The sequence below is a fragment of the Lemur catta genome, chromosome 13, assembly GCF_020740605.2.
Source record: "Lemur catta isolate mLemCat1 chromosome 13, mLemCat1.pri, whole genome shotgun sequence".
NCBI classification, from domain to species: domain Eukaryota; kingdom Metazoa; phylum Chordata; class Mammalia; order Primates; family Lemuridae; genus Lemur; species Lemur catta.
In genome coordinates this window covers 5,788,840-5,813,483 of record NC_059140.1, presented here as the reverse complement: position 1 = coordinate 5,813,483, position 24,644 = coordinate 5,788,840, and the positions used below count along the sequence as shown (strand labels likewise).

Here is a 24,644-nt window from a genome sequence, read left to right as displayed (position 1 = left end):
CGTTTGACAGCCACAAAGGGAACATTTTCAATATTGCAGCGCATAAACTTTTGAGAAGTGTTCATGGCACACAACAGGCCTGGATGGAGAGAAGGAATAGGAAGCTCTGCTATACAGGGAAGATTTTCAGAGCACCTTGGCCATTATAAGATAAAAGAACAAAAGAACCATTGAAACAAACTCATTGGGCTAGAACATCACAAGAGAAAGAAAGACTTTCATTCTAAACACATGACATTTCAGGATGACAAGTGAACATGGTTCTGGAACTGGGACCTGGGACCTGTACATAAGAACCAGCCATTTCTTCCTCTTCCTTCTCTGGAATAGTTTCTCAGGACAGAGTATCTGGACAAATCACATCTGCATTTTGATAAAGTGCCATCAAAGGCATCAGCACAGCCCCTTCATCTGCTACGAGTACACCCACAGGCAGAGGGACCTTGAAGTGCAAAAAAATCCACCCTTCCCTGTCCTTCATCACAGTCATGAACATGGAGCTTCTACATGGAGAACAATGAGTGATTTCTCTCCCTTCCTGCCCACAGCTGCCCTCCTCTACCACAGACACCAGCAATATCTGCTACAGCAGTGGGCACATGGGCTGGGCTGTGCTGCCCTGCACCCCACAGACCCATGCAGAGAAGACTCTGTGAGGTCCCCGTGGAACAAAGGTTGGACTCAACTTTCATAATTATATCTGGGAGCCCTTGTGCTTGACCCTGGACTCACATTAGCATCACGTGGGGCACTTAATTAAAACCACATAGATGCTCCAACCTTAACAAACAGAATCTACAGGGAGGGCACAGGTGATGGTGTTTCTTTAAACTGGACACGTGATCCTAATTGGAAACTGGGGTGAAAACACTTAGCTAAGCATTGCCTCTCAGGCTTTACTGAGCATATAAACCATTTGTTATTCCAGGCCACACTACGTCATGGGAATCTGGGATTGCAGGTGTGAGTCACCACCCTAGGCTTCTTCGTACATTTTATAACATACAATAATAAGCAGTTTAATCAAAAACACTTAAGTTTTTCTGGAATTATATTAGAACTAGCTAAATATTCATCCTTAACAAGGTAAAAGAAATAAAGACCAAAAAAACTCTTCTGCTCATAAATGGCCTTCATGTGCTGACATCAGAACTCACAACATAAGGAAAATGGCCCAAATAAAGCAAAAGTCTGAGGAACTTTTCCTCGTCTTGACTACATGATGCTGAATTCAACCATTTAACCATTTGCTCTAGACTGGACAGGAGGAACCCTGCCTGCTTTACTTGTTCCTCTAATGCTCATATGAGATGGAAAGAATCGATTGATCTACGAGTTTGTGTCTCAAGACCTCCTCCTTGTTTATCACTGAAGTACCAGGGAACTGTGGCAACTCCAATCTGGACACCAACAAGGGAGATTCTTTCTATGCGAGGAGGAACAAACCCTGGATGACTTATTCCTCTTCCTCTGAAATGGAGGGGAATTATAGCCTGTCATCCTGACCCCAGCATGGAAGGACATTCCCAAATCTCCATAAGCCTCCCACATGCTGGTGGGAGGGTCCCCAGTGAGCTTGGGCTGATGTCCCCATGCTGATCCAGGCAGGAGAGAATCAGGCTGACTCTGTGAGGTCAGCAGAGAAAATGGAAATGCCCTGGTAGGGCAGCTGATCCTGGATCCAGGTGTGACATAACCTGTCCTTTATCAGCTAACTGTTAGGTATGAGGAAGGAGAACACCCTACTCCAGTAACTGCACAGGAAGCTGTAGTTGTGATCGTGGCTGTGAATACTTTGTGGCCCTGGCCTCCCACAGCTGAGGTGCTTGTTCACACTTACAGATTTTGCCAGTAGATTCTATTTACAACAGGAACCCTTCCTACAACTGTAAGAGCTCACTGGGCAATATCTGGAAAACTTGAAAGGCCCCCTTTAGTAAAGGCTGGCTTCACAAAGTCTATATTGACTTCTCACAATGCAGAAAATGTTTCCCTCAGGTTTTCTGTACCAACTCAGTCCCAAGACTGGCCCTGCCTTGTGAATCCCAGGTAGAGGCCAGCCTTATGTGTGGATTACAGGTGGACTCAACCTGGCTCTGTATTCTTGGGTGATACAGAATGAGGGGGAACCTAGAAGCTGCTCATGGAAGCTGCTCTATCACATCTTTATGATCATGAGGACCTGAATTCAGAATTTGCAGCTGCAGATTGAGGTCTTGGAGGAATAGGGAGGCAGCTGGTGCCCTCTACATATTCATGAGTATTTGGGAAAGAGGAGGAGAGGGAGTTAAGATTCTCAGGCCTACTCAATGCACATGTGTCTACCTGGCTGGGTTTGCAAGCCCAACAGTCTCTGGATAAATTTCAGGTCTGAAAATGCCAGGGTCATTGACAAACAGCTGCAAGGGATGATTGCTGTCTTGTAACATTATTTTTGTAGAAATCTGGTCAAACTTCTCTAGACAGCAGATTGAAAATAGGCAGAGAGACCATTCTACATGTAGAAATTGGAGGCACGTTGCACAATTGTGAGTTATTACTGGAAGGCCAAGAAGGAAAGAGCTCTCTAGAGTGAAGCCTGGTGAGTACTTTATATTTTTTTACCATGCCTGGTAATTCTGAAAAGTGTTTGGAAAATATAATTAAAAACAAAATTGTTTTCAAGCCCAGAATAACTCTCCACAATGGTAAAAGAGAAGGAAAACTTTTGTTATACAATTAAACCAGAATGTCGTGTATATCTCAGGCAACCTGATAAGAGATTGCAATGACATAAAGAAAAGTCAACATAATTAGTCCTCAAGTAGACTTGTCAGCACCATTTTTCAAATGTAGTTGACCCAAAATTCACCTAGTAATTGGAAAGGCCATCTGTGTTTACTAGTGGGCTATATTCAAAGAAAAAAAAACCCTTTAATATCTTCATGAGAGAAGACAACTTTGCAACTTGGAGCTAGGTGCCTATGAATGGGAGGTTCCTACTCTAAAAGAAACTGGGATACATGCAGATTTTTTTGACTATTTACATTTCAAAGCAGTGGTTCCTAGATTTTAATGAGAGACAATCCCCAAGTTAAAAAAAAAAAAATTTCAAAAGACCTGTTAGCTCATAAAATAATTTACATATATTTCAAAGTGGCAGAGAAAAAGGTACATGCAAAATTAAAAACTTTAAGAAAGAGAAGAGAGTATAATCTGTTTAAGAAAGAGAAGAGAATATAATCGACACCAGAGCTGAAAGATGGATGTGACTGGGGCAGGGTCCCTGAAAATGGTTGTTAAAAAAAAAATTGAATGCAGCGGCTGTTCTGGCCCAGGTACTCACTCCCCACTGAGAAACCCTCTATAAAACCCAAGGCTTTCCTCTCCCTCAGTGTGGACGCTTTTTTGCCTCCTCCCATCTGTACCCAGATGCTCAAAATAAACAGCGTTTAGCTACCCATGAGGCTTCACGTGTCTCTCTGTCTCTCCCCCCACAACCCCCGGACCTAACAGAAACAGAATTTAGTCTTAACCAACAACAAACTGCCAATTATCCTCTAATTACAAACCACGTGATTTTTGCCTGGATAGTCCACATAAGTTAAGCACATGAATGTAATCCGTTATTGAACTTGGTGGCTTCCTCACCACACCTGATAAAAGGCTTTCCTTCAAGCCCCAGCCCCGTGGGCCCCCAAACCACAACCCATCCCTGGAGGCCTCACGATTCCTGAACTGATCTTAGTTCCAATGAAATGAACTCTTTACCATTTTATTGCTGCCTCGGTTTACTTTTAACAAGAGTCGGGAGGGGCTGGGAACCCCACAGACGCCAGCTGCCCCCACGCGCGACCCCGCACACCGAGGCAGCGGGACCCTCCCTGATGATCCCCGTAGTCACCACACAGTCTGGGGGGAGGGGAGGTGCAATACAAGAGCTGCCCAGACAGGGTTCAGGGCCAGCGTGAAGTCACCAAACGGGATGGGACAGGACACTCTGGACCCCGGCTGCCAGGCAGCAGCACCCTGAACAGCAGGGACACGGGGGTGGGACTGCGTCAGGGGCCGAGACCGGCTGACCCCGGAACCGCGGCGGGGAGGCCGGGTCCCACCGCAACCGCTGCCACCCCGCCAGGACACGCAGACCTGCGTACTCACCACCTCCCCGCTTCCGGCGTGTCCCCACATCCTCCCTACGGATCTTCAGGGACCTGGAGGTCACAGGGCAACACAGGCGGCAGCAGAGTCACCGGGGCCTCCGGCAGCGGAGAGCGAGGAGCCCCAGAGACCAGACCAGGATCGGGACGCGCCCGCTAAAGCCCCGGAGTAAAGGGCCCGTCGCCAGGACACTGAGGCCGTGGAGCCCGCCCCCTCCACTCTCCTGCGCACCCGATTGGACAGTTCCCACTCACTGCAGCGCCCTGATTGGATAGGGCTCCAGGCCCTGCCTCCTCTGGTTGAGTGACAGGAGATGCAATTATTGGTGGGACTAAAGAAAGTCACAGTTATCAGGGGGTTTTTTGTTTATTTTTTTGAGACAGAGCCTTACTCTGTAGCCCGGGCTAGAGTGCCATGGCGTCAGCCTAGCTCACAGCAACCTCAACTTCCTGGGCTCAAGTAATCCTTCTGCCTCAGCCTCCTGAGTAGCTGGGACTGCAGGCATGTGCCACCATGCCCGGCTAATGTTTCTATATATTTTTAGTTGTCCAGCTAATTCTTTCTATTTTTAGTAGAAGAGGGCTCTCCCTCTTTTTAAGGCTGGTCTCAAACTCCTGAGCTCAAAAGATCCACCCACCTCAGCCTCTGAGAGTGCTAGGATTATAGGCGTGACCCACCACTCCCGGCCCCAGAATTACTGGTTCTCTTTCTTTTTTTTTTTTAAACAATAAGTATTTGTTTTATTGACAAACAGTTTAAGTGTTTAACAAGCAAGTCTAATTACAACACCAAGGTTAGATGGTAGCCTGGTTTTCCAAGCCATCATTTTACAATTTATTAAGCAAACAGGGAATCACACAGCGCTCATCCATTCACCTGATGTGATCTTTCATACAAACACTATTAAGTCACATCTGGAACTGCTGAAAATCTTTTAGTAAAAGCTTTAAAGATGAGCTCTTAATGGCTGCCATTTTCACGCAGATATTTCTTCCAGAATTGGGACTTGACCTTGCCCAGGAGTCATTTGCATATAATCTTATACATAAGATTATGCTCATTTATTTCAAATATATGTTATTCACAAATGGAAAAAATATAATAAAAATTATTTTTAAATTTCACATTTCCTAACCTTTCTGGTCTCTGGGGTTTTTTTGAGGAGACAGTCTGAGCTTTGAAAAGAGTGACAATCCTCTATAGCAGCAAATGGACAGAAATAAAATATGAGTCACACGTGTCCTTTTAGAGTTTCCATTAGATGCACAAAATAAAAGTGAAAAAAGGCGACATTGATTGTAACAATTTACTTAACTCAGTATATCTAAAATATTGCCATTTTAGTATGTGATCAATATAAAATTATTAAATAAGTATTTTTATAGTAAGTCTTCAAAGATCATCTTATTGTAGGCTTCTAGCAGATCTCAGTCCAGACCAGCCTATTTTAGGTTCTCAGCAACCCCACATGGCCAATGTTGTCCACATTGAAGTGCAGCTCTGACTTCTATGACCTCGGGGAGGTGAACGGCCTGCACCTCCTTTTCTGTCAGAGGTGAGGAAATCGTCCCTTTATAGCAACATCTCTCCTTAGGCTCAAGAGTGGGAGAGAATGTAACCCTACATAGAGCATGGGGCAGCAGGCAGGAAATGTCCGCAGGTAGACCACTGCTGACCACTGCTTGCTGGGGACCCATTCCCTGTCCAGAGATCAAACAGAGGTGATAGGTCCCCAGAAGGAAGGAACCCCAGGTCTTCAGATACATCTACAATCTTGACCTCTACAGTTAAATGTGGAAGACATAGAATAAAAGCAAACTTGTTATTTTGCAATTTGGCCTTGACCCTAATGGTCAGGCTGTGTGTGTCTATTTCTTCCTGTTGTGTGGGGAACTGTGTCAGTTTAAGCACCAATTGCATGCACACATGTCTACATGCATTTCTACTAACATATAACTCAACACTATCTCTTAATAACAAGAAATCCAACTTTAAATAAGAGTAAAAGGGAATCTACTGTTTTTCAGGTAACTTGTAATCAACCTGTCATGGAATTCTGGCATCCTGTCTGCACCAGGTGTATATATTAGTTAGGGATTGCTGCATAAAAAACCACCTTAAAACGTATTGGCTCTTGGTTGAGCTGCTCAGCAATATAGGCTGGGCTCAGTTGGGTCATTCTTCTGGGCTTAGCTGGGCTCCTTTAAGCATGTGTGGTCAGCTTCTGGTTGATTCATTGGCTCCTGAGGGTGAGCTGCCTGTCACAGTATCTCTCTGTCCAGCAGACTTCCATAAGCTTGTTCTCATGCAGAGGGTAGGGTTCTAAAAGAAAATCTGAAGCATTCAAGACCTTTTGAACCTAGACCCAAAACTAGCACGCTGTCATATTAACAGCTTTCAATAGGCCAGAGCTAATGATGTCGGCCCAGATCCAAAGTTTGAGAAACAGATTCCATCATTCAATGGGAGAAGCTGTAAAAGCTCATTGCAAAGGGCATGGATTCAGGGATGGATGAATTGCTGCCATTTCTGCAGTATCATTATGCATTTTCTTGCCAACAAGATTTATATAACTCATAACATTCAAGGAACTACTAAGCAGCTGGGCTGGGACTCAGGATCAACTCTGCCTGACTGCAAAGCTCATGTGCATCTATCTATATAGACCACACTATTCATGCAGATCCCTAGGCCTTTGAGGTTCTAGAGAGTGACTCTTCTGCAATAGAAGCAGGATTGCTTTGAGAGTGTTGTCCTTCTAGTAGTCTTCACCTCTGGGAATAATCCCCTCCATAGAATGCTTCTGAAGTGTGCTGGAAGAACCTGGAATAATTTGGGGAAATGGCTGAGCAATGAGTTTAGAAAATCAAGGCCCAACAACATAGTACTCATTTCTCATCTTAGGAGAAATTTGAAAACATATATAATTCACTTGATATGTGCGAAAATTTTTTCATGTTTCAGGTATTTGTAGGCTATTCACGGTTTTCATCAAAGACCAAACCAAACTGCTGTGCCTGAAACAACCTCTTGCTCTGAAACCAAGTGCTATAAAGATAGAGCTGCTGAGAAGACATTTCCTTCTGCTGTAATGGAGCCAAACAGCTGAGCACATTTTGAAGGCATCCTTTGATCTTCAAGAGGGCAAATCTGTTTTTCAGGCCCCCAAACTCAGGCCCCCACCTGGCCGTGGGGAAAATCCGCACAGTCCACAAGGCAATCAAGCACAGCTAATGCATCCTTTGCTCTGAACCAGTGGTTGTCACTCCTGGCTGCACATTAGAATCACCTGGGTGGGGAGACCTTTTAACCTCTGTGAAATGCAAGTTGAAACAGACCAAATAAGTCAGAATTCCTCAACTGGAACCGAGGCAATGGTGTCATTTAAACCTCCCCAGGTGATTACTGTGTGTGGTCAAGCCAAAAAATATACTGATTTGAACCAATATCTTTTGATGAGCAAATTTCAAATGTTTTCTCAAATGAATGTCAAAATGGTTGTCGATGAGTTGTGGCCTTTCATGCTTACCTGCATTACCTACTTACTACATTTTGCAGAACAGACCTCTGCTGCTGGTTTTATTTCTCACTGAACTTAATTCCATGTGTACTGACTGCACACTAGGTTCAGGGCACTGTGCTTCGTGCCTCTGCTTCAATGAGCATCATTGTGGGGGGAGGGCTTTGCTGAAAATATATGGCCAAAACATTAATACTATGCTACTGCCAAATTGAGGCAAAAATGGAAAGACCTAGAGAGTCATCAAGCATTAGGGCATTAATAGATACTTTGGAATATTAAAATGTATCTGATGATGCCCTGAGTGAACATATTCTGCTTTAAAACATAGACCAAAATGCTGCCATTATTCTGAGATACTGAGTTAGGATTTTTGTACAAATATGTAATATTTACATCTTTTATATATGTAAAACAGAAATAAATGCACAAAGCATCCATTTAAGGCTAGATAAATTAATATAAAACAAACACACTCCTGTAACCAAGAAATAGAACCAGTCTCATTCAGGTACCCCAACAATCACTTTCTCCCTCCCACCTACCGAAAGGTAACCAAGATCTTAAGAACTAATATTGTAAGTAAATTTTGTCTTTTCATACAAGTGTTTTATTACAGAACATTTACACATATACAAAATAAACAAAATAGAATAATTGACCAGTCATCCAGCTTCAACAACTACTAATCCTGTGCCATTTTTTCTTTCTTCTATACTTCGATGATTTTTCCACTCCCTTCACTATTTTTTCTTACTAGTGAGGTAAGATATACATACATTGAAAGGCACAAATCTTAACTGTACATTTTTGGCAAACACACCCATATAATCTTTCACCCATTTAAGAATATAATATTTTTATCATCCTAGAAAAATCCCTTGTGTTCCTTCTCAGGAAATTTTCTCTTATCCCAGAGTCTGTCTCTGTGCTATTTTTTTTCACTGTAGGTTCATTTTAACTGAAATCATACCATAGGTATCTTATGTCCAGCTCGTCTCATATGGCAGGTTTATGAGATTCGTCATGGGTCTGTGCTTCCACAGTTTATTCCTTTCTATTGCTGAGTACTGCTCTGTTGTATGACTGCTCTACAATTTGTTCCTCCATTTTCCTATTGATGGGCATTTGGATTGTTTCCTGATTTGTGCTATTATGACTAAAATCTCTACAAACATTCTTTTCAAATACTTTTTTATATTCAGTATGATTTCTTTATTAGATGTAAGTGATGCCTCTGAATTTTTTTAGTGATTGATGTAGGGATTAAAATATTCATCTTTAACATATCACAATATACTTAGATTTAATACTATAAAATTTTAGTAAATAAAAAAACACAAACTCCTTGCTACAGAACAATTTCTTTTACCTCCTGTGACAGGTCTGTGAGATTTCTCTTTTTCAGCACCTTTTGGCTTTCTGGCTTTACAAGCTACTCTAGGTTCAAGTCATATGTTTCATCTCCAGCTCTGGAATTATCTACTTTTATAAGAAGCCCTGGTTCATCTTGTTGAAAAACGGTATTTATTTTACTTATTTATTAATTATTTAGATATAGTCTCATGCTGTTACCCAGGCTAGAGTGCAGTGGCATCATTAGACCTCACTGCAACCTCAAACACCTGGGCTCAAAAAATCTTGTCTCAGTCTCCCAAGTAGTTGGCATTACAGGCACATTTCATCACACAAGTCTAATTTGTTTTTTGTTTATTTACGTAGAGATAGGGTCTTGCTATGTTGCTAAGCCTGGTCTCAAACTCCTGGCCTCAGGTGATCCTCCCACCTTGGCCTACAAAATTGCTGTGATTACACATGTGAGCCACTGTGGCAGACCTGAAAAATGGTATTTAGAAACGAAGATCTGAGAATGAGGTGTTTTCATTGGTTCTGGGGTGTCAAAACTTCTGAGCCTTCTCAGCAGAGTTTGAAAATATACATATAGATATAAACTGATGTATGCCTACATTCTACCTATCTCTCTATCTACCTATCTATGTACCTATCATCTATCTAGCTACCTACCTCTCTCTCTCTCTCCCTGTCCCTCTCTCTCCCTGTCTCTCTCTGTCTCTCTCACTGTCACTATCTATGTCAATGAATATATTACCATAGATACAGGTTGATTCTGATATTCCTTCCTCCAGTCTAGCACCACAGAATTTATTCTAGCATTCTTCCTTCATTGATTTATGACTTTTTACCTCTAGAGTGAGAAATGAGAAGTAATTATCAGCAGTATATATGCTAACATGTAAAGTAGTTATAGAATTGCTAATACATACACTTGTAGAAAACAAATTTACCAACTGAAAAAGAGTGTTTTCTGGATATAATGGCTCATGCCTCTAATTCCAGAAAATTAGGAGGCTGCAGGAGAATCCCCTGAGGCCAGGAGTTCAAGACCAGCCTGGGCAAAATATCAATATCTTGTCTCTAAAAACAATTTTAAAAGTAGCTGGGTATGGCGGCACATGCCTGTAAGCCACTTGGGAGGCTGAGAGAGGAAGATTACTTGAGTTTAAGGCTTCAGTGAGGTATAATAACACCACTGCATTCTAGCCTGGGCAATAAAGTGAGGCCCTCTCTCTAATAAATAAATAAATAAATAAATACATAAGCAGTGTTAATGTACAGTTCTTGAATCTTAAATTATTCAGTCAAAACACCGTTTTCCAAGGTTACTTGGATAAGGATCTTTCTTTCCCATCGTTTTCAATGACGTTAGGTCATACATTTATAGAACAGTAAGACTCATTTCTCATATGCTTTCCATCTGAATTCCCCAATATTCTGGGTTTTTAAATTTTACATAGATAAGATGTACTCTTTGCAGTGTACAGCTTAATGGGTTTTGACAACTGTATAGACTCACATGTTCTTCTCCATAGTACCATAAGGAACTGTTTCCTCACCCCAAAAATTCTTTCTTGCTGTTCTTTGTAAAAAGCTGCTTCCCTCAGCCCATTATTTGGCAACTCTGATTATGTTTCATCCTTATATTTTTGCTGCTTTTTTTTTTACAATGCCATGTCAATAGAATTATATAATATTTGGCCTTTTGGATCTGACTTCCTTCACTTAGACAGATGTACTTAAGATTCATTCATGTTGTGGTGTGGACTGGTAGTTTGTTCATTTTTGTTGACAACTGGGATTCTATTGTATGGATACACCACTGTTTGTTCATTTATTTCCCTGTTGAAAAGCATCTGGTTTAATTCTAGTTTTTTTGCAAATATAAATCAAGTGAATATAAACATCCACAAAAAAGGTTTTTGTATAAACTGTAGTTTTCAATTTGCTTCAGTCAATACTTAGGACTGAGATATTTTGGTCAGATGGTAAGTTTAACTTTATCAGAAACTGCAAAACTGTTTTCCTAAGTAACTATATCATTTTGCAGTAGTAGTTCTAGGTATTTGCATTCTCCTCCTTCTCCTTCTTCTTTCTTCTTGTTTTTTTCATTTCTGCTGGGAGGCCAATATTATATAATCAATGTGGAGAAAAACTATAAAATGCCTGGGAATTAACCTGAAATTCTGGACTCCCACTTCTAGGAATCTACTATGAAATTAGAGCATGACAAATATAAAACAACTATTTTCAAGTTTATCCCAAGTGGATTTGCTATGGCAAAATATGAAAAACAGTGCTGAAGTCCATTAATAGGACACAGGTTTAATAATTCTAAGGCACACTTTAATTAGAATACTGAGGTAGCTGTGAAAATGAAGAAGAGAGATCTCTGTGTGCCTGTGGGATGGTCATGGCACATTGTGTAGTACAACAACTGTGGAGAAAATGAATATTGATAATGCCTTATGTGTAAGATATAAACATTTGAATGTTGGGCATATTAAAAATTTAAACTAAAAGGCAAACCCTAAAATTGAAAACAAATTAAAATGAATGCAAATAACTATATATCATTGGTAATAGGACCACACAGAGTAAAGTTTTTTTTTCCTGACTTTAAAGTGTGGCATACTAATCAGATGTCCTTAGTGGAGTGTATTCTATTTCCACTAACATTCAAAATGAAATCATTTATAGGTTTTAGAAGCTGATGCAAAAGATAAAAATATAGAAAGCTTCGAATGTGTCTTTATCATGTATTGTTACCTAAAAGAGAAACTGATCAAAGTCAACAAAAGACAACTTGAAGTTAATCTCATTTGTCAAAATAGATACACAAGTTCTAATCAAATAATATTAAATTAAATCCATAATTTTATGTGTATATGTATTGCACTATTGAAATACAAATATAATTAAAGATGTAAAATTTGTTTTTGTATTTAATTACTTTAAGAGATAAAAAAGTGATTATTTATTATTGTGAAAATGGCATTGTCTAAGCAGGTATCTATTTATATAAATAGATACCTTTATGTATTTATATAATATCTCTATGTATTTCTTATCTATACATCCACAGGATGTGTGAGAAAGGATGGATTTGAAATAAATGGGAGTGCCTGAAAAAAAATGCCTTTGAAATGTTTAATAAAAGGTGGAGTATTACATAAATAATGTCCAGAAACTAGGGTATCCATTCAGAAAATATCCAACAGGATTAATAATATTGACTCAAAAATTTCAGATGATCAAAAAGAACATGTAAAAGTAACCCTAATTAGGATTATTAGCTGACAATAAGAGAGTATGTTCACTTGCATGGAGAATGAAAGCTCTTTTTAGAATGGACACAAAACATAAAAAATATCATTGAAAAAGACTGATCAAGCAGATTATCTCAAAAATAAACATCTCTGTGCTAAAAAAGTTATGAAACAAGAGAGTGGAATTGGAAACTTTTGAATAAAGCATTATTGTAACCCAGGTAGCTGAGGGTGGTGGTGGAGCCTCTGTAATTGACATTTCTTTACATAACAACTTTGTTTTTCCTAAGTTGCCTACCGTCATTCCAAACAGGCACTTCTATTACACTAAAACACAAATCATAATTTAGTTAGGACTATTCTTCAAGAAATAATGTAAATATATATTTAGAAAGGAGTAATTTTTATTTTGACAGAATGTACAACTACTAGTTGTATGCTATTCAGTTTCTTAATGGAGAATTCATGCTACTCAATATTAACACAAGTTATGAAATATAAGTTAAAGTAACTGCCTGGTTTAAAGAAAATACTACTCTACGGTTATCAAGAAATTATTACTTTTTGATAAATGGAAATGACTTCAGATAGTTTCTACTGCCTACAAAATAAACCCCAAATGTAGGTATATACTTTTTTGAAAAAAAATGGTTAGAAGAAAAAAAATCACTGGAATGAGATGAAATTGTGCAAACTGTAACTTAATATGCTTCACAAAATTTCTATATATATTAGGACAAAATTGAGCAATGGTGGAAAAAATTTTGATAACCTATAAAAGTTAGGTTCTAAGATCCCATGCACTGTGACTCAGTTAAAATGCAGCCAAGAATTCCTAATTGAGAATATTAATGCAAATTATATAGTATATACATCTGCTATATTCTTCCACAAACATTTTAATGCCTTAGCATTTTTTCAAAACTTCAACAAAGATCTTTATCTTTAAGGCCATAATAATTAGATAACATCTGTTATTTCTAGCATTCTCTCCCCTTTTAAAATCTCTACAAAAACAAACCTTTGTTAAACTATTCAAATTCACATAACAAAAGGGAATTAGCACTATATTTTAAAAATGCCCAGCTACTTCAAAAATTCAAAAGTCCTAAACATCTGGTTGGTCATTTTCTACAGTGTGTGAAGTATGGCCATTTCTTTCTCTGTGTAGTAACAAGAGGAGGTATTGTATAAGTCTTAACACCCTACCTAGACAATGTTCCACAAATCTGTAGTTTCCCATAGCATTTCAGAAATCTTATTTTTACAGAGTTTTTTTTTTTCATGAATTACTTCAGGCATCTGTTTATTCATATTCAGATTAAAATAACTATTTTAGAAGTCATTATTTTATTTGTAAAAGTTTATTTTAAAAGAGAAAACTGAAATAGCATATCTTTGGGAATTTTAATATTAGTATATGACACACAATTTATCATGTACTGTAATTATCTTGATAGAATTACAGTTATGCCAAATATAAAAAAAAATAATACATTTTATTCCTTTGAAACAATGATGCAAAGTGATTTATATAAAAAGCTTGATTAAACAATTACATTGGAATCATAGCAAAACAATTATTTTACAATTGGAAGAAACCTTAGAGTCCAAACTGCTTCTTTGCAAAGCTAAAATATGCACTGTATTATTTCTGGGTCATAAACTAAGGGCCTTACTGAGATGTTACAGACTACCCTAGCAGTATCTAAGAACAGGGAATATTTCTTGTTTTGGAACACCATATCCTCAGTGGTTTGTGCAGTGGTTGGTATCTGGTAGGCACTAAAAAAACATTTTTTGAATAAATAAATTCTGCAAAAAAGTAAGTTTTATGAATTAAATGTTTAAGTATTTTGCATTGTAAAAAGATTTTTAGTCATTAAAATGATGGAATGTGTCACTATTACCACGTTAGTTCTAATTGTGGTACTTAAAAAAATTTTTCAGCACTACCTTTATTGAATTCTTCTGCCAGATAGGGTTCTGTCTATTCACACTGGTTTGAAATTTCCTAGTTAGTCATGAATGAACCAGACAGTAAAGAGATGATGTTCAAAGGATCAAGATTAAATTGCTACAGCCACCCTGAAAATTAGCTATGAGGTCAAATCGCGTTATGGTATATGTCAGATTATTTTGAGTCCTGAAGAAATAAGATGTAGGGCATTTTGATGTGACTTAATGGGGAAACTTTATGAAGCTATCCTAACAGCAATAAATCCTGAGGTTAGGGGAATCAGAAGTATTGAAAGAAAATTGCATGAAGTCACGGGGCATGTGGAAGGGCAGCCAGGCAAAGATAACACTAATATGGTAGAGGAGTCCTAAAACTGGAGGATGGATATTCAAATATAAACTTCACCTCTTGCACAACTTTGCCCCAGTGGTACTAAAGATGGTAACATGGGTAAAAAGTTATCAAATAATGTACTATTTTCACTTTTAAAAAGCTGAGAGGGCCCCTCTTTCCACCCTGGAAGTGGAGGATAGGGCTGAAAATTCCAAACCTCTAATCACAGGGTTAGTTTCCCAGGCAGCCAAGATTGACAAACAGGTGTATCCTTATCTAAACTGAAAATAAATCAAATCACATAGTTAGATGAAGCCTTTGACATGACTTCTTTATTTTATTTATTATTTATCTTTTTTGAGACAGATTCTCACTCTGTTGCCCAGGCTAGAGTGCCGTGGCATCAGCCTCACTCACAGCAACCTCAAATTCCCTGGGCTCAAGTGATCCTCCTGCCTCAGCCTCCCAAGTAGCTGGGACTACAGGCGCCCCCCACAATGACTGGCTAATTTTTGTATTTTTAGTAGAGAAGGGGTCTTGCTCTTGCTCAGGCTGGTCTCAAATTCCTGACCTCAAGGGATCCTCCCACTGCCTTGGCCTCCAAGAGTGATAGGATATTATGGGCATGAACCACCGTGTCCAGCCTGAGATGACTTCTTTTAACATGAAGAAATGGATAGTAAGTGATTTCACCAAAATCAGAGTTCTAAGACACATATCTAGAATCCAAGTCATCTTCCTTCTAGTCCAGTGATATTTTCACCTTACCACACCATCTCATCTCACTTCAAATATTTCAAATGAAGTAATATCTTATATGCATTGAGATGACTTTCTATTAATGTTAATTTTTAATAGATATTCTTAAATATGGATCATTTTTGTATATTGTGCCCTTTTTTGGGACATATACAGTGTGACACATTTGTTTCCCAGCATTTGGTTGTGCTGACCTAGGAATGTTCATCATATCCCACATTAAAAATGATGACTTTTTAAATTAAAATTAACTTTTAAATGTTTATAGGAGCATGTGCTGTGATGTAATCTAAAATTCGTATTATTTTTGTCATAAACTGTACTGGTCTTAATTATTGTAATATAATAAAAGTAGTTACGGTGACTATGAAGACAAATCATGAAATATAGAAACAGTATGTAAATGTCAAGTATTATGATTTTAACTGTTATAGTATGGAGTGCGAGAAATGACCACCTAGAGACCAAATTCAGCCAAGTTATGAGTCTTTATTAGCTGGCCAGCAACCACCCCCTGCCCTGTTAGGGTACAGGTACAGAGAATGGCCCTGAGCCCAAAAAAAGGAAGGTTTTATGCTATCCTAACTTAGAGTTACGTGGCTTTAGGCACGGTGGTTGAAACAACATTATATCATCTTTTCTACAGCTGTGGGGTCTGGGACCAGCCTCGGACCAGACTCCCCCCCACCCATTTCGTTTACAATCTTTAAGCGAGCAGGTTTACAGAAGCAGATAGCACCAATTAAGGAACATTTTTTCAGGCATCAAGCAAGCACAATAAATTTCATGACAGGCAGCTGGAAAGTTTAAACAATTAGTTACAAGTTAATTGTTTTGTTTTATCTCTGCAGGGTACGTCTGTCCAGTTACAGACATAAGTCCAGCCAAACATACATCACCTAGCAACCAAACATAGGTTTAAATTATAGACTTAGATCAAGTGGACATCGGTCATCTAGCGAGCAAGCATAAGTTTTCTAGTGGGCCTTTACATTAACTAATTTTAGTACAACATATTAAACATAATTCAAAAATGTGTTTTGTTTATCTGCAATGAGATGAAAGAAGTTTCAAGATCCAATGTTCGGTGAAAAAATTTTCAACAACTAATGAAGTGATATTGTTAACAGCTCACATGTACCGAGCACTTTCACTGTGCCAGAGTGTTTCAAGGCAAACCTGTCAGGTAGGTATAGTTATTTCTCATGTCACAGACAAGGTGACTGAAAGGAAAAAACATTAGTGACTTGCCTAAGGTCATCCAGACAGCGCACAGCTGAGCTAAACTTTGCTATGACTTATTCTTCCCTGCTTCCCTTTCCCAGTGTCATTATTCATTTATTAAACAATTACTGAGAATCTTCCATGGGCCAGGCACGTGCCTGCATTGGGATATAGTGAACTAGACACGGTTCGTATGAGCAAATACACAAAGAAGCAAACCATAAACACCAAGATCACTTGAGAGAAAGCTAAGTGCCAGGACAGGCTGCTGCTGTGCTGGATGCCTGCGCAGAGTCAGGAGCGCTCTGCTGGGGTGAGGGGCTGGTTCTAATGGGAAGGCGGAGGGTGGAGCGAAGCTCCCCAGGGAGAGCCACAGCTGAGCCATGTCGTGCCCGCCTCGCCAGCAAGGATGACGCGGCAACAGGAGTTCTTCTAACAGTGCTTTATTGGGGATCCCTCTAAGCTTCAAGATGCGGAAGACCCTGAGCACAAGCTCTCACACAGTAATATACCCTCAGGGAAACAGGAAGTAACAGAGATAGGTCAAAGTCAATCACAAGCGGTCACCAATAGGCCAAGCCAGAAAACCTCATATGCATACTTATATAACAGATCTACAGACGTACTACGCATGCGCCACACTTGTTTACCTCAGCCAGGCCACCGGAAATCGGCGCCATCTTGCAATGGCGTCCGCGCTCCCCACAGAGCCAGGCCTGGAGACTTGTATCAGTGTGAGAATGTGATTATAGTAAGAAAAGTATATTGGTATCTGTCCCAGTCTCCTGGCAGGCAGCCCCTAACGCCCTTGGAATGTCTGAAGTGATGAGTATCTTTTGTATGCTAATCAGATGACTGAAGGCTGGAGGCTCCTGGACAGCCTCAGATGGAGGGTGGTTGCCAGGAAAACTAACCCTGTGATTAGAGGTTTGGAACTTTCAGCCCTATCCCCCACTTCGAGGGAGGAAATAGGGGCCATCTTAGCTTTTTAAAAGTGAAAAAGTACATTGTATGATAAAAATAAATAAATAGTAAAAAGGGGCATAGAAATGAAAATTTATCCCACTTCAGCCTCATTACCCCAAGTCACCACTAGGGGCAAAGACTTGTCTCCTCCTTTCAAAATTGCTCTATGCCTTTCCATGCATACCATTTTTGAGGAAGGGCACATTCAAACCAATATGCAATCTCAGTTCCTGAGTTTCTCAGCAAACTCATGTCCCTCTCCGGTTGAAGACAACCCCGAAGATGGTTTTTCCTCCCAGAGCCTGGACCACACAGAGGCCAAGGCATGCTCGGGAACGCTGGTGGGCACGTAGGGCACCCGACTGACTGCACTTGTGAGCAGGAGCCAGCCCCAGCAGAGCTACCCCGTGTGTGTGTGTCCAACCTATGCTGGGCCCTTCTGTCCATCTCCCTCCTTCAATGACATGGCACCTCAGGGTTGGGGTATTTACATCCCGGTGAAAGTTCCAGGCAAGCCCGCTGTGCTCAGGACACACGAACCACTGACAAGAAACAAGTTCAAATGAAAAACTTGCAAAGCCACTAGAAATAGGGCCTGATACTGATGTCCAGGTTCCTGGCCCTCACCTCCCTTCCCCACACTGTTCTCAGCTCCTCCCACAAACAGGGGGCCCAGATCATAAGACCAACAAATCCACTGAATCTGCCACTGAGAGAGGAGGAACTGAGAGAGGAGCTCTGCATTTTCATCTGGGGCCACCCGAGAATAAACTCACAGCCATTTTCAGCATTCAGGGATATTTATTCCCATCTTCACACTGCACCAGAGTATTCAACTGTGACAGCATAGGCTAGCTGGAACCTGGTGCTTGGAACAGTCTACATCCCCAAAGAGCTCAGTGTTGCAGCCCTAGCTACATGCCTGACCACCTGCCAACCAAGTAAAAAATATAAAGAAACCAGAGTCACTGCAGTTGGTTGTGCATCAGCCAAAGATACACCAGCAGCCAGCTAGCAGGACCTTGGCTTGTTCTCCTGAGGTCCTATGTGATAACAGAAAACAATAATTAAAATGTATTAGTTTAGCTATCTACTCTTAGGTTTGCTCCAAGTGGGAACCCAAAAAGTATGTATAGGACAGAATGCGGTTAATGCAAAATGTAGGCTTGTAAAAAAATAGCCACAGGATCTGGAGAGTCCCAGGACTTTGTAGATCTAACAGATTGCCCACAGCCAGCATTGCTCACCCTCCCTCCCTGACAGAGAGAAGTTCATCCCTCCCTAGGTCTCCTGATAAGAATGATGCTAGAGCAGATGGATGGATGCGACTGGGGCAAAGGGGTCGTAGGAGTTGGTGGTTTGAATAAGAATTCATTACAAGCAGCTGTTCTGCCCTGTCCTCTGCCATACACGAACTGCACGTAGCAGGAAGCAATTCTTCACCTGCCTGACCGCAGCAAAGGTACAGATCCGGAGTTTGGCCCAGAAACAAAGAACTGAACAGGGAAGGTGGGAGAGGGTCGGCTATGCCCATTTATAAAAACCCTCACAAAACCCCCTTCTGTGCTGACTCTCTTGTCAGACTCATCCCACGCACACCCGGGTGAACAAACCAGCCCTGTTGCCCCATATAGCCTGTGTGTGAAATGTGTCCTTTGGGTCATTCACTCTTTCATCTATTTTTGATGTGTTATGTATACTTTTAAATATCTAGAGGGACTGGATGTTTTTTTTTTTCTTTTTTCTTTTTATTTTTTTTGAGACAGAGTGTCACTCTGTTGTCTGGGCTAGAGTGCCCTGGCATCAAGCTCACAGCAACTTCAAAATCCTGGGCTCAAGCGATCCTTCTGCCTCAGCCTCCTGAATAGCTGGGACTACAGGCATGTGCCACCATGGCTGGCTGATTTTTTTTTCTATATATATTTTTAGCTGTCCAGATCATTTCTTTCTATTTTTAGTAGAGATGGGGTCTCACTCTTGCTCAGGCTGGGAGGTGTTTTAAGTAGATGTTCTACACTATACACACAGTAGCACTGAACACGCTGCACAAAGGCAACAAAGGCTGTCATTTGCAAGTGTCTCCTAGATAGGAACTTTCTAGTCTAGAGCCCCTCCCCTTCTTACCTCTATAAGCCCAGGGGATGTGTGAGCATCTGTAACACTGAGAGAGAATTTTAACAATTTTATTTCCATAATAAGTTTTAGAACAGACTTTTCTATGAATATTAACAAAAGTGTACACAATATGTTAGTTTCCTAACTCTAATTTTTTCCTACACTCACAACCTCTTTAACCTCTAGAAAGACTAGATGTAAACTAGGTCTTATTTGTTCATTGTGTGCACTATACACATAGCAGAGTAAAACAAATGCACAGACACAAAAGACAATGGTTAATCTTGCCTCACTATAAACACACTGGAATAAAGCCCTTTGCACTTTCTTCTCCTCATTCATCCTCAAACTCGCACAACTACAATAATGGGTACTGCTCAGAGAAATGGTGTAGAGGCCGTGAATTCTAATGTTCAGGTTCCGCCACACTGGCTGACTAAATGGATCCCTCCTGGCCAAAGGGATACCCTGAAACTAAGTTGCCAGGCAAGATTGGGAGGTCAGGCATGGCTCATCATGCCTGCCCCCCCTTCTTGGGGACATCCTTTGTATCACATTAACAGGTCTAAGGGTATGTAAGACAAACCTACAGGTCCTCAATTTATACAACAAATCTATGTCCGGTGGCTCATCTCTGATAAACAGCTCCTTATTTAAAATCTTCAAGTCTTTAGACAAAGCTTCATAGCTTTAACCAATTACAAGTCAAAGAATCTTTAAACTCACCTGTAACCCATAAGACCCCCTTCTGCACCCCCTCCCTTGAGACAGCCCACTTTTTTGGGCCAAACCAATGTATGCCTCACACATCTTGATTTAAAACTTTACCTATAACTCCTGTTTCCCTGAAATGTATGAAACCAAACTGTAACCCAGCCATAGTGAGTCCACTTGCTCAAGGCTTCTTGGGCATGGCTCTGTGTCATGGTCCTCAAATTTGCCTCAGAGTAAATCTCTTTAAAATTATTTTCACAGTTTGCCTTTTTTTTCATTGACAACATTGGTGCCCAGACGTGGGGCTCAGAGAAGACTCAGAACCGCTGAAGGAGCAGCCCAAACTTGGTGCCAGGTACTGGCATGGCCCTTTGGGCCCTCTGACTCTGAGCTTCTCCTTTGGTGGAACTGCTAACTCCTCCTGAGCTCCGGACCTCTCATTTTTGGTTGATGGTCTTGGTTTACTCTGAGCTGGCTGTTTTCCTAGGAATTGTTGTTTGGGATCCTAACTTAGATTTGGAGGTGCATTCTAAACGGTCTTTTCCATTGTCTTTGTATTCTAAAATTAATCTCAATGGCTTTTCTGTGCATTTTTGAAAGAGGAAACTGAACTGTCTTGTTTGTAGATAAGTGAGAGACTGAGCTCCTCAGCTCCAAAGACAAAGGGCATCTTTATCTCCTCCCAGCATTTGTAGCCCTGGGTGACTGGAGTACTGAGTGGGAGTTGCCTGGGGTGATTCCCCAAGGTACGACTGGCCCTATAGGGAATCCCCCAACAAATTAATTAAGGGAAGGCTCATCCAGGAAATGCATATCACTGGGCATTTTGAGCCCTCTTGGAGGTACTTAGACCCCCAAGAGAGAAACTGACACACATAAGAGGGTAGAACAGACTCAGTGGTGAGACTCTGAGGAGCCCCACACACAATCAGCACACTCTGATCCACGACACCAAACCCTATATTACAGTTTGGTTGTTTCTGTTAAAGAAAAATGGGAAATCCTTTAAAAATGAAGAAAGAAAAGGAGAATGACTCCCGTTGGGCATCCCAGTTGCTTTGTGGCACCTCTACTTGCAAGTACTTGTGTAAATGAAAAGATTCAAAGACATGCCAGGTTTTCTAGGGCTCCAGCTGGTAATAGCAAATTATTGGGGACAAGTTTTTATGAAAGGGAAAATTACATCAAGGAAAATTCAGAGCTCAAATGGTTGACCTACCCCTATAGAGTTAAAATGTCTCAAGCTTTTTGTCTCTCTTCTTTCCTGGCTACTGTATAACCTGCTAACTTTTTCTATTGATGTTAAAATAACTCATTTTTTATAGTATTTACAATTGAAAGGCTACCTGGAGATCCTGCAGCCAGTTCTAGCTAAAATGCAAATATTGAAAACTCATTTTGAACTGAAGAAAAAAAAAAATGAAAAGTTTTTTTTTTTCTTTTTTTTAAATCAAACTGCCATGGAAGCTGCTTTACCCAAAACTTTGATCCACAGGCCAAATTGGGTTACCTATCAGGACAACTAATGTTTGCCATGTGAACAAGTTCCAGTTTCATCAGAAGAAATTTGGTATAGCTGTCTTACAGACTGGTGAGTTTGTGTTACCATCTCATGGCTAGAGTTCTAGGGTAACATCTGTTAGAACTTTGTGTGCATGTGTATGTGTGTATATGTTTAGGTATGTTTTGTGTCTGTCCATATATTACGATTGTGCTTACATGGTTCTGGGCTGGCTTAAAAATAAGGGAGCGCTCATAAATTAAACCCAAAAGCTTCATGTGAATGCAGTAATCTTTGGTAAATAAGTTGAGTTATTGTCAAAAAAAAATTAAAAGGTGTTACTGGTAAAGTAATAGTAAAAATGTTTTCAAATTGTCAGCATACATTTGTTTTTGCCTGCGTTTTACTGGACACTTTTATGTTTTTGAGGTGTCAAGATTTGACATAAAGGTTATGAAAATATAAACTCAGCCAAAGACAAAATAATCTGTGATTTTTGATAAGTAAGGTAAATTTAATATTTGGTCTAATGATAATCACTAAATCTGAATTACCAACAAAAAATACCTATGTATTTAACTTTAACGTAAAAATGCAAATGTGCCTAAGTGTCAGCAAATAATAATAAAAAAACTAGGAAGTACAGCACAAAAAAACCCACAAACTTATGATCAAAGGTTTATGAAAATATTTTAGTTTTGCTCTTTTAATCCTAACTGCAGGTTTAGTTTACTTCCACCAATTCAATGTGTGTAGAGAGGTACACAATGCATGTTTCTAACTCACCATCATCTAATATTAACAGTACTATTAGTGATTCAAAGTTCTCCAAGAAGTTGTAGTTAGAAGAGCTTATATTGGAAGCTTCAGTTTTCCCTTGGCCTTGTCCATTTTTGTCACGCTCTTTACAAGCTAGCCGGTTATGTGTACATTATGTTGATGTAATAAAGTTTTTGCCTAGGAAAAAAAATTTTTTTAAATTGTTAATTTTTGTGTGGTCATTTATTTTAAGACAAAAAGTGAATGATGGTTAAAATCCAAACAGAATCTCAAAACAGAGTTAGTCTTTATACATGTTGCATGTACTCAAGTTTATACCCAAGGAAAAAAAAATATTTTGAGACTGTTTAAAATGTTTTAAAACAGCTTAATCTTGATCCTCATGTAAAAAGCATGTTGCCACTTTGTATCATTGTTTGAAGTGCTAAGGATTGGTGCTAAAGTTTTTTTGCTCAGTCTACAGTCAGGTAATCCAATGTTGATGGGCTTCAGAAAACTAACTTAAAATGAAGGCTTCAGAAGCAAAAATTTTCTGACCTTGCCTTGTCTGCCTGCTTCTTGTACCAATTCTTTCCTGAAAGCTAGTCATAAAACCTAAAACTATTCTATGTAAAATGGCCATAAAGTAATTATCTGACCTACTTTGTTTTTACTTTGTTTTACTGTAAAACCCTATTCCAGAAAGGGCCTTGCCCTGCACCCAGAAAGGAGGAATGCACACTCAAAGAGGCCAAAAAGAATCTAAATATAAAAGCCATGATGGATTCTGCCACTCAGCCTGTTAGAATTAGTTTGCACCCTTTTTGTCCAATCATATTTTTACATAGCTGTCCATACTTTAAACATAAAAAAAATGGACAATTTCCCCTGTATCTTTGCATGTTTGTTCTGAAGGCGTCCATGTATAAGTTTTAATTATTTCTCCTATTAATCTCCATGTCAGTAAATTTTTAGCAAGTCTTTATGGGAAACAGTGGCCTTTGCTCCCAAACTTTGGGGGCTAGGGATGCTTTGATCCCTATGATGTCAACAGATTTTGTTTTGAGATGTGATGTTTTGGAAGGATCTAATTAACTAATACCTTTAAACAGGATATTCTAAAATGTCTACTATGTTTATAAAATTTAGAAGTGATGTCATATCTGTTTAAAATAATAAGTCTTAATGCATTACTTTTCTGTTTTTCTTGGTAAGATTTATGAGTTTAAAAGAAAAGAAAGCAGTAATTAAAACTGTATTTTGATCCCTGTTCTATTTTACATATCTAATTTACACGATATAAAAATGGTAACAGAAAAGTAACAAACTACTAATAGCTGGAATCTAAGTGAACTGCTTAGATAAATAAGATAAATTAGGTAACTGTAAATAAAATAAATACAATGAAATTTTCATAAAATTTAAAATCTTAAAGTTATTATGTTAAGTAAAAAAGGTAATCATAAAATGTCTGGGTCATTTATAAGGTGAAATACTAGAACATTAGTTCTTAAAAATAAGTTTAAGCTTATACTTTGATATCTTAGCTTTATATTTAGGAATACTAAGAAAATTGATGACAGTTCAAAGTTACTTTAACTTCCTAGGTTTTTCTAAGTGTTGACATTATGATTAGCATATGTAATTGAAACTTCTAGATAAAAGGCAAACAATTCCATGTAAAAATTTTTAATAAAAATGTTATGACATAAGTATTAGCTTTGTTAAAAGATAATTTTGTCTAATTTATTGGTTTTTGAAAATACTTTAAAATTCAATATGTAAATGATCATTAAAGATGGATTTGTTTATAAAATTTTATTAAAATTAACTTTATAATTAATACACTAATACATTTAAATTTGGTTTTCTCTTTTAAACTAGATTGTCATATGATATTAATAGGAATAATGAATGATTTTTATACACCTTTTAATAAACTGCAAAAGGGAAGGAAAGGTCAGAAAGACACAGATCCAGGCTCCTTATTAACTTGTACTTCAGTATGTCCTTTAGGTCTTATACTCA

At 39.2% G+C, this 24,644-nt stretch overlaps 1 protein-coding gene across 1 annotated transcript in view; it reads right to left on the bottom strand.

The window, feature by feature from the left end:
• LOC123649450 (zinc finger protein 708-like) overlaps positions 1 to 4,170 on the bottom strand; it is a 57,069-nt gene extending 52,899 nt beyond the window's left edge. Inside the window, exon 1 of the mRNA XM_045567587.1 lies at positions 3,916 to 4,170. Within this exon, the coding sequence (XP_045423543.1) occupies positions 3,916 to 4,170 (255 nt within the window). The remainder of the gene's footprint in view (positions 1 to 3,915) is intronic.
• Positions 4,171 to 24,644: the final 20,474 nt, after the last annotated feature.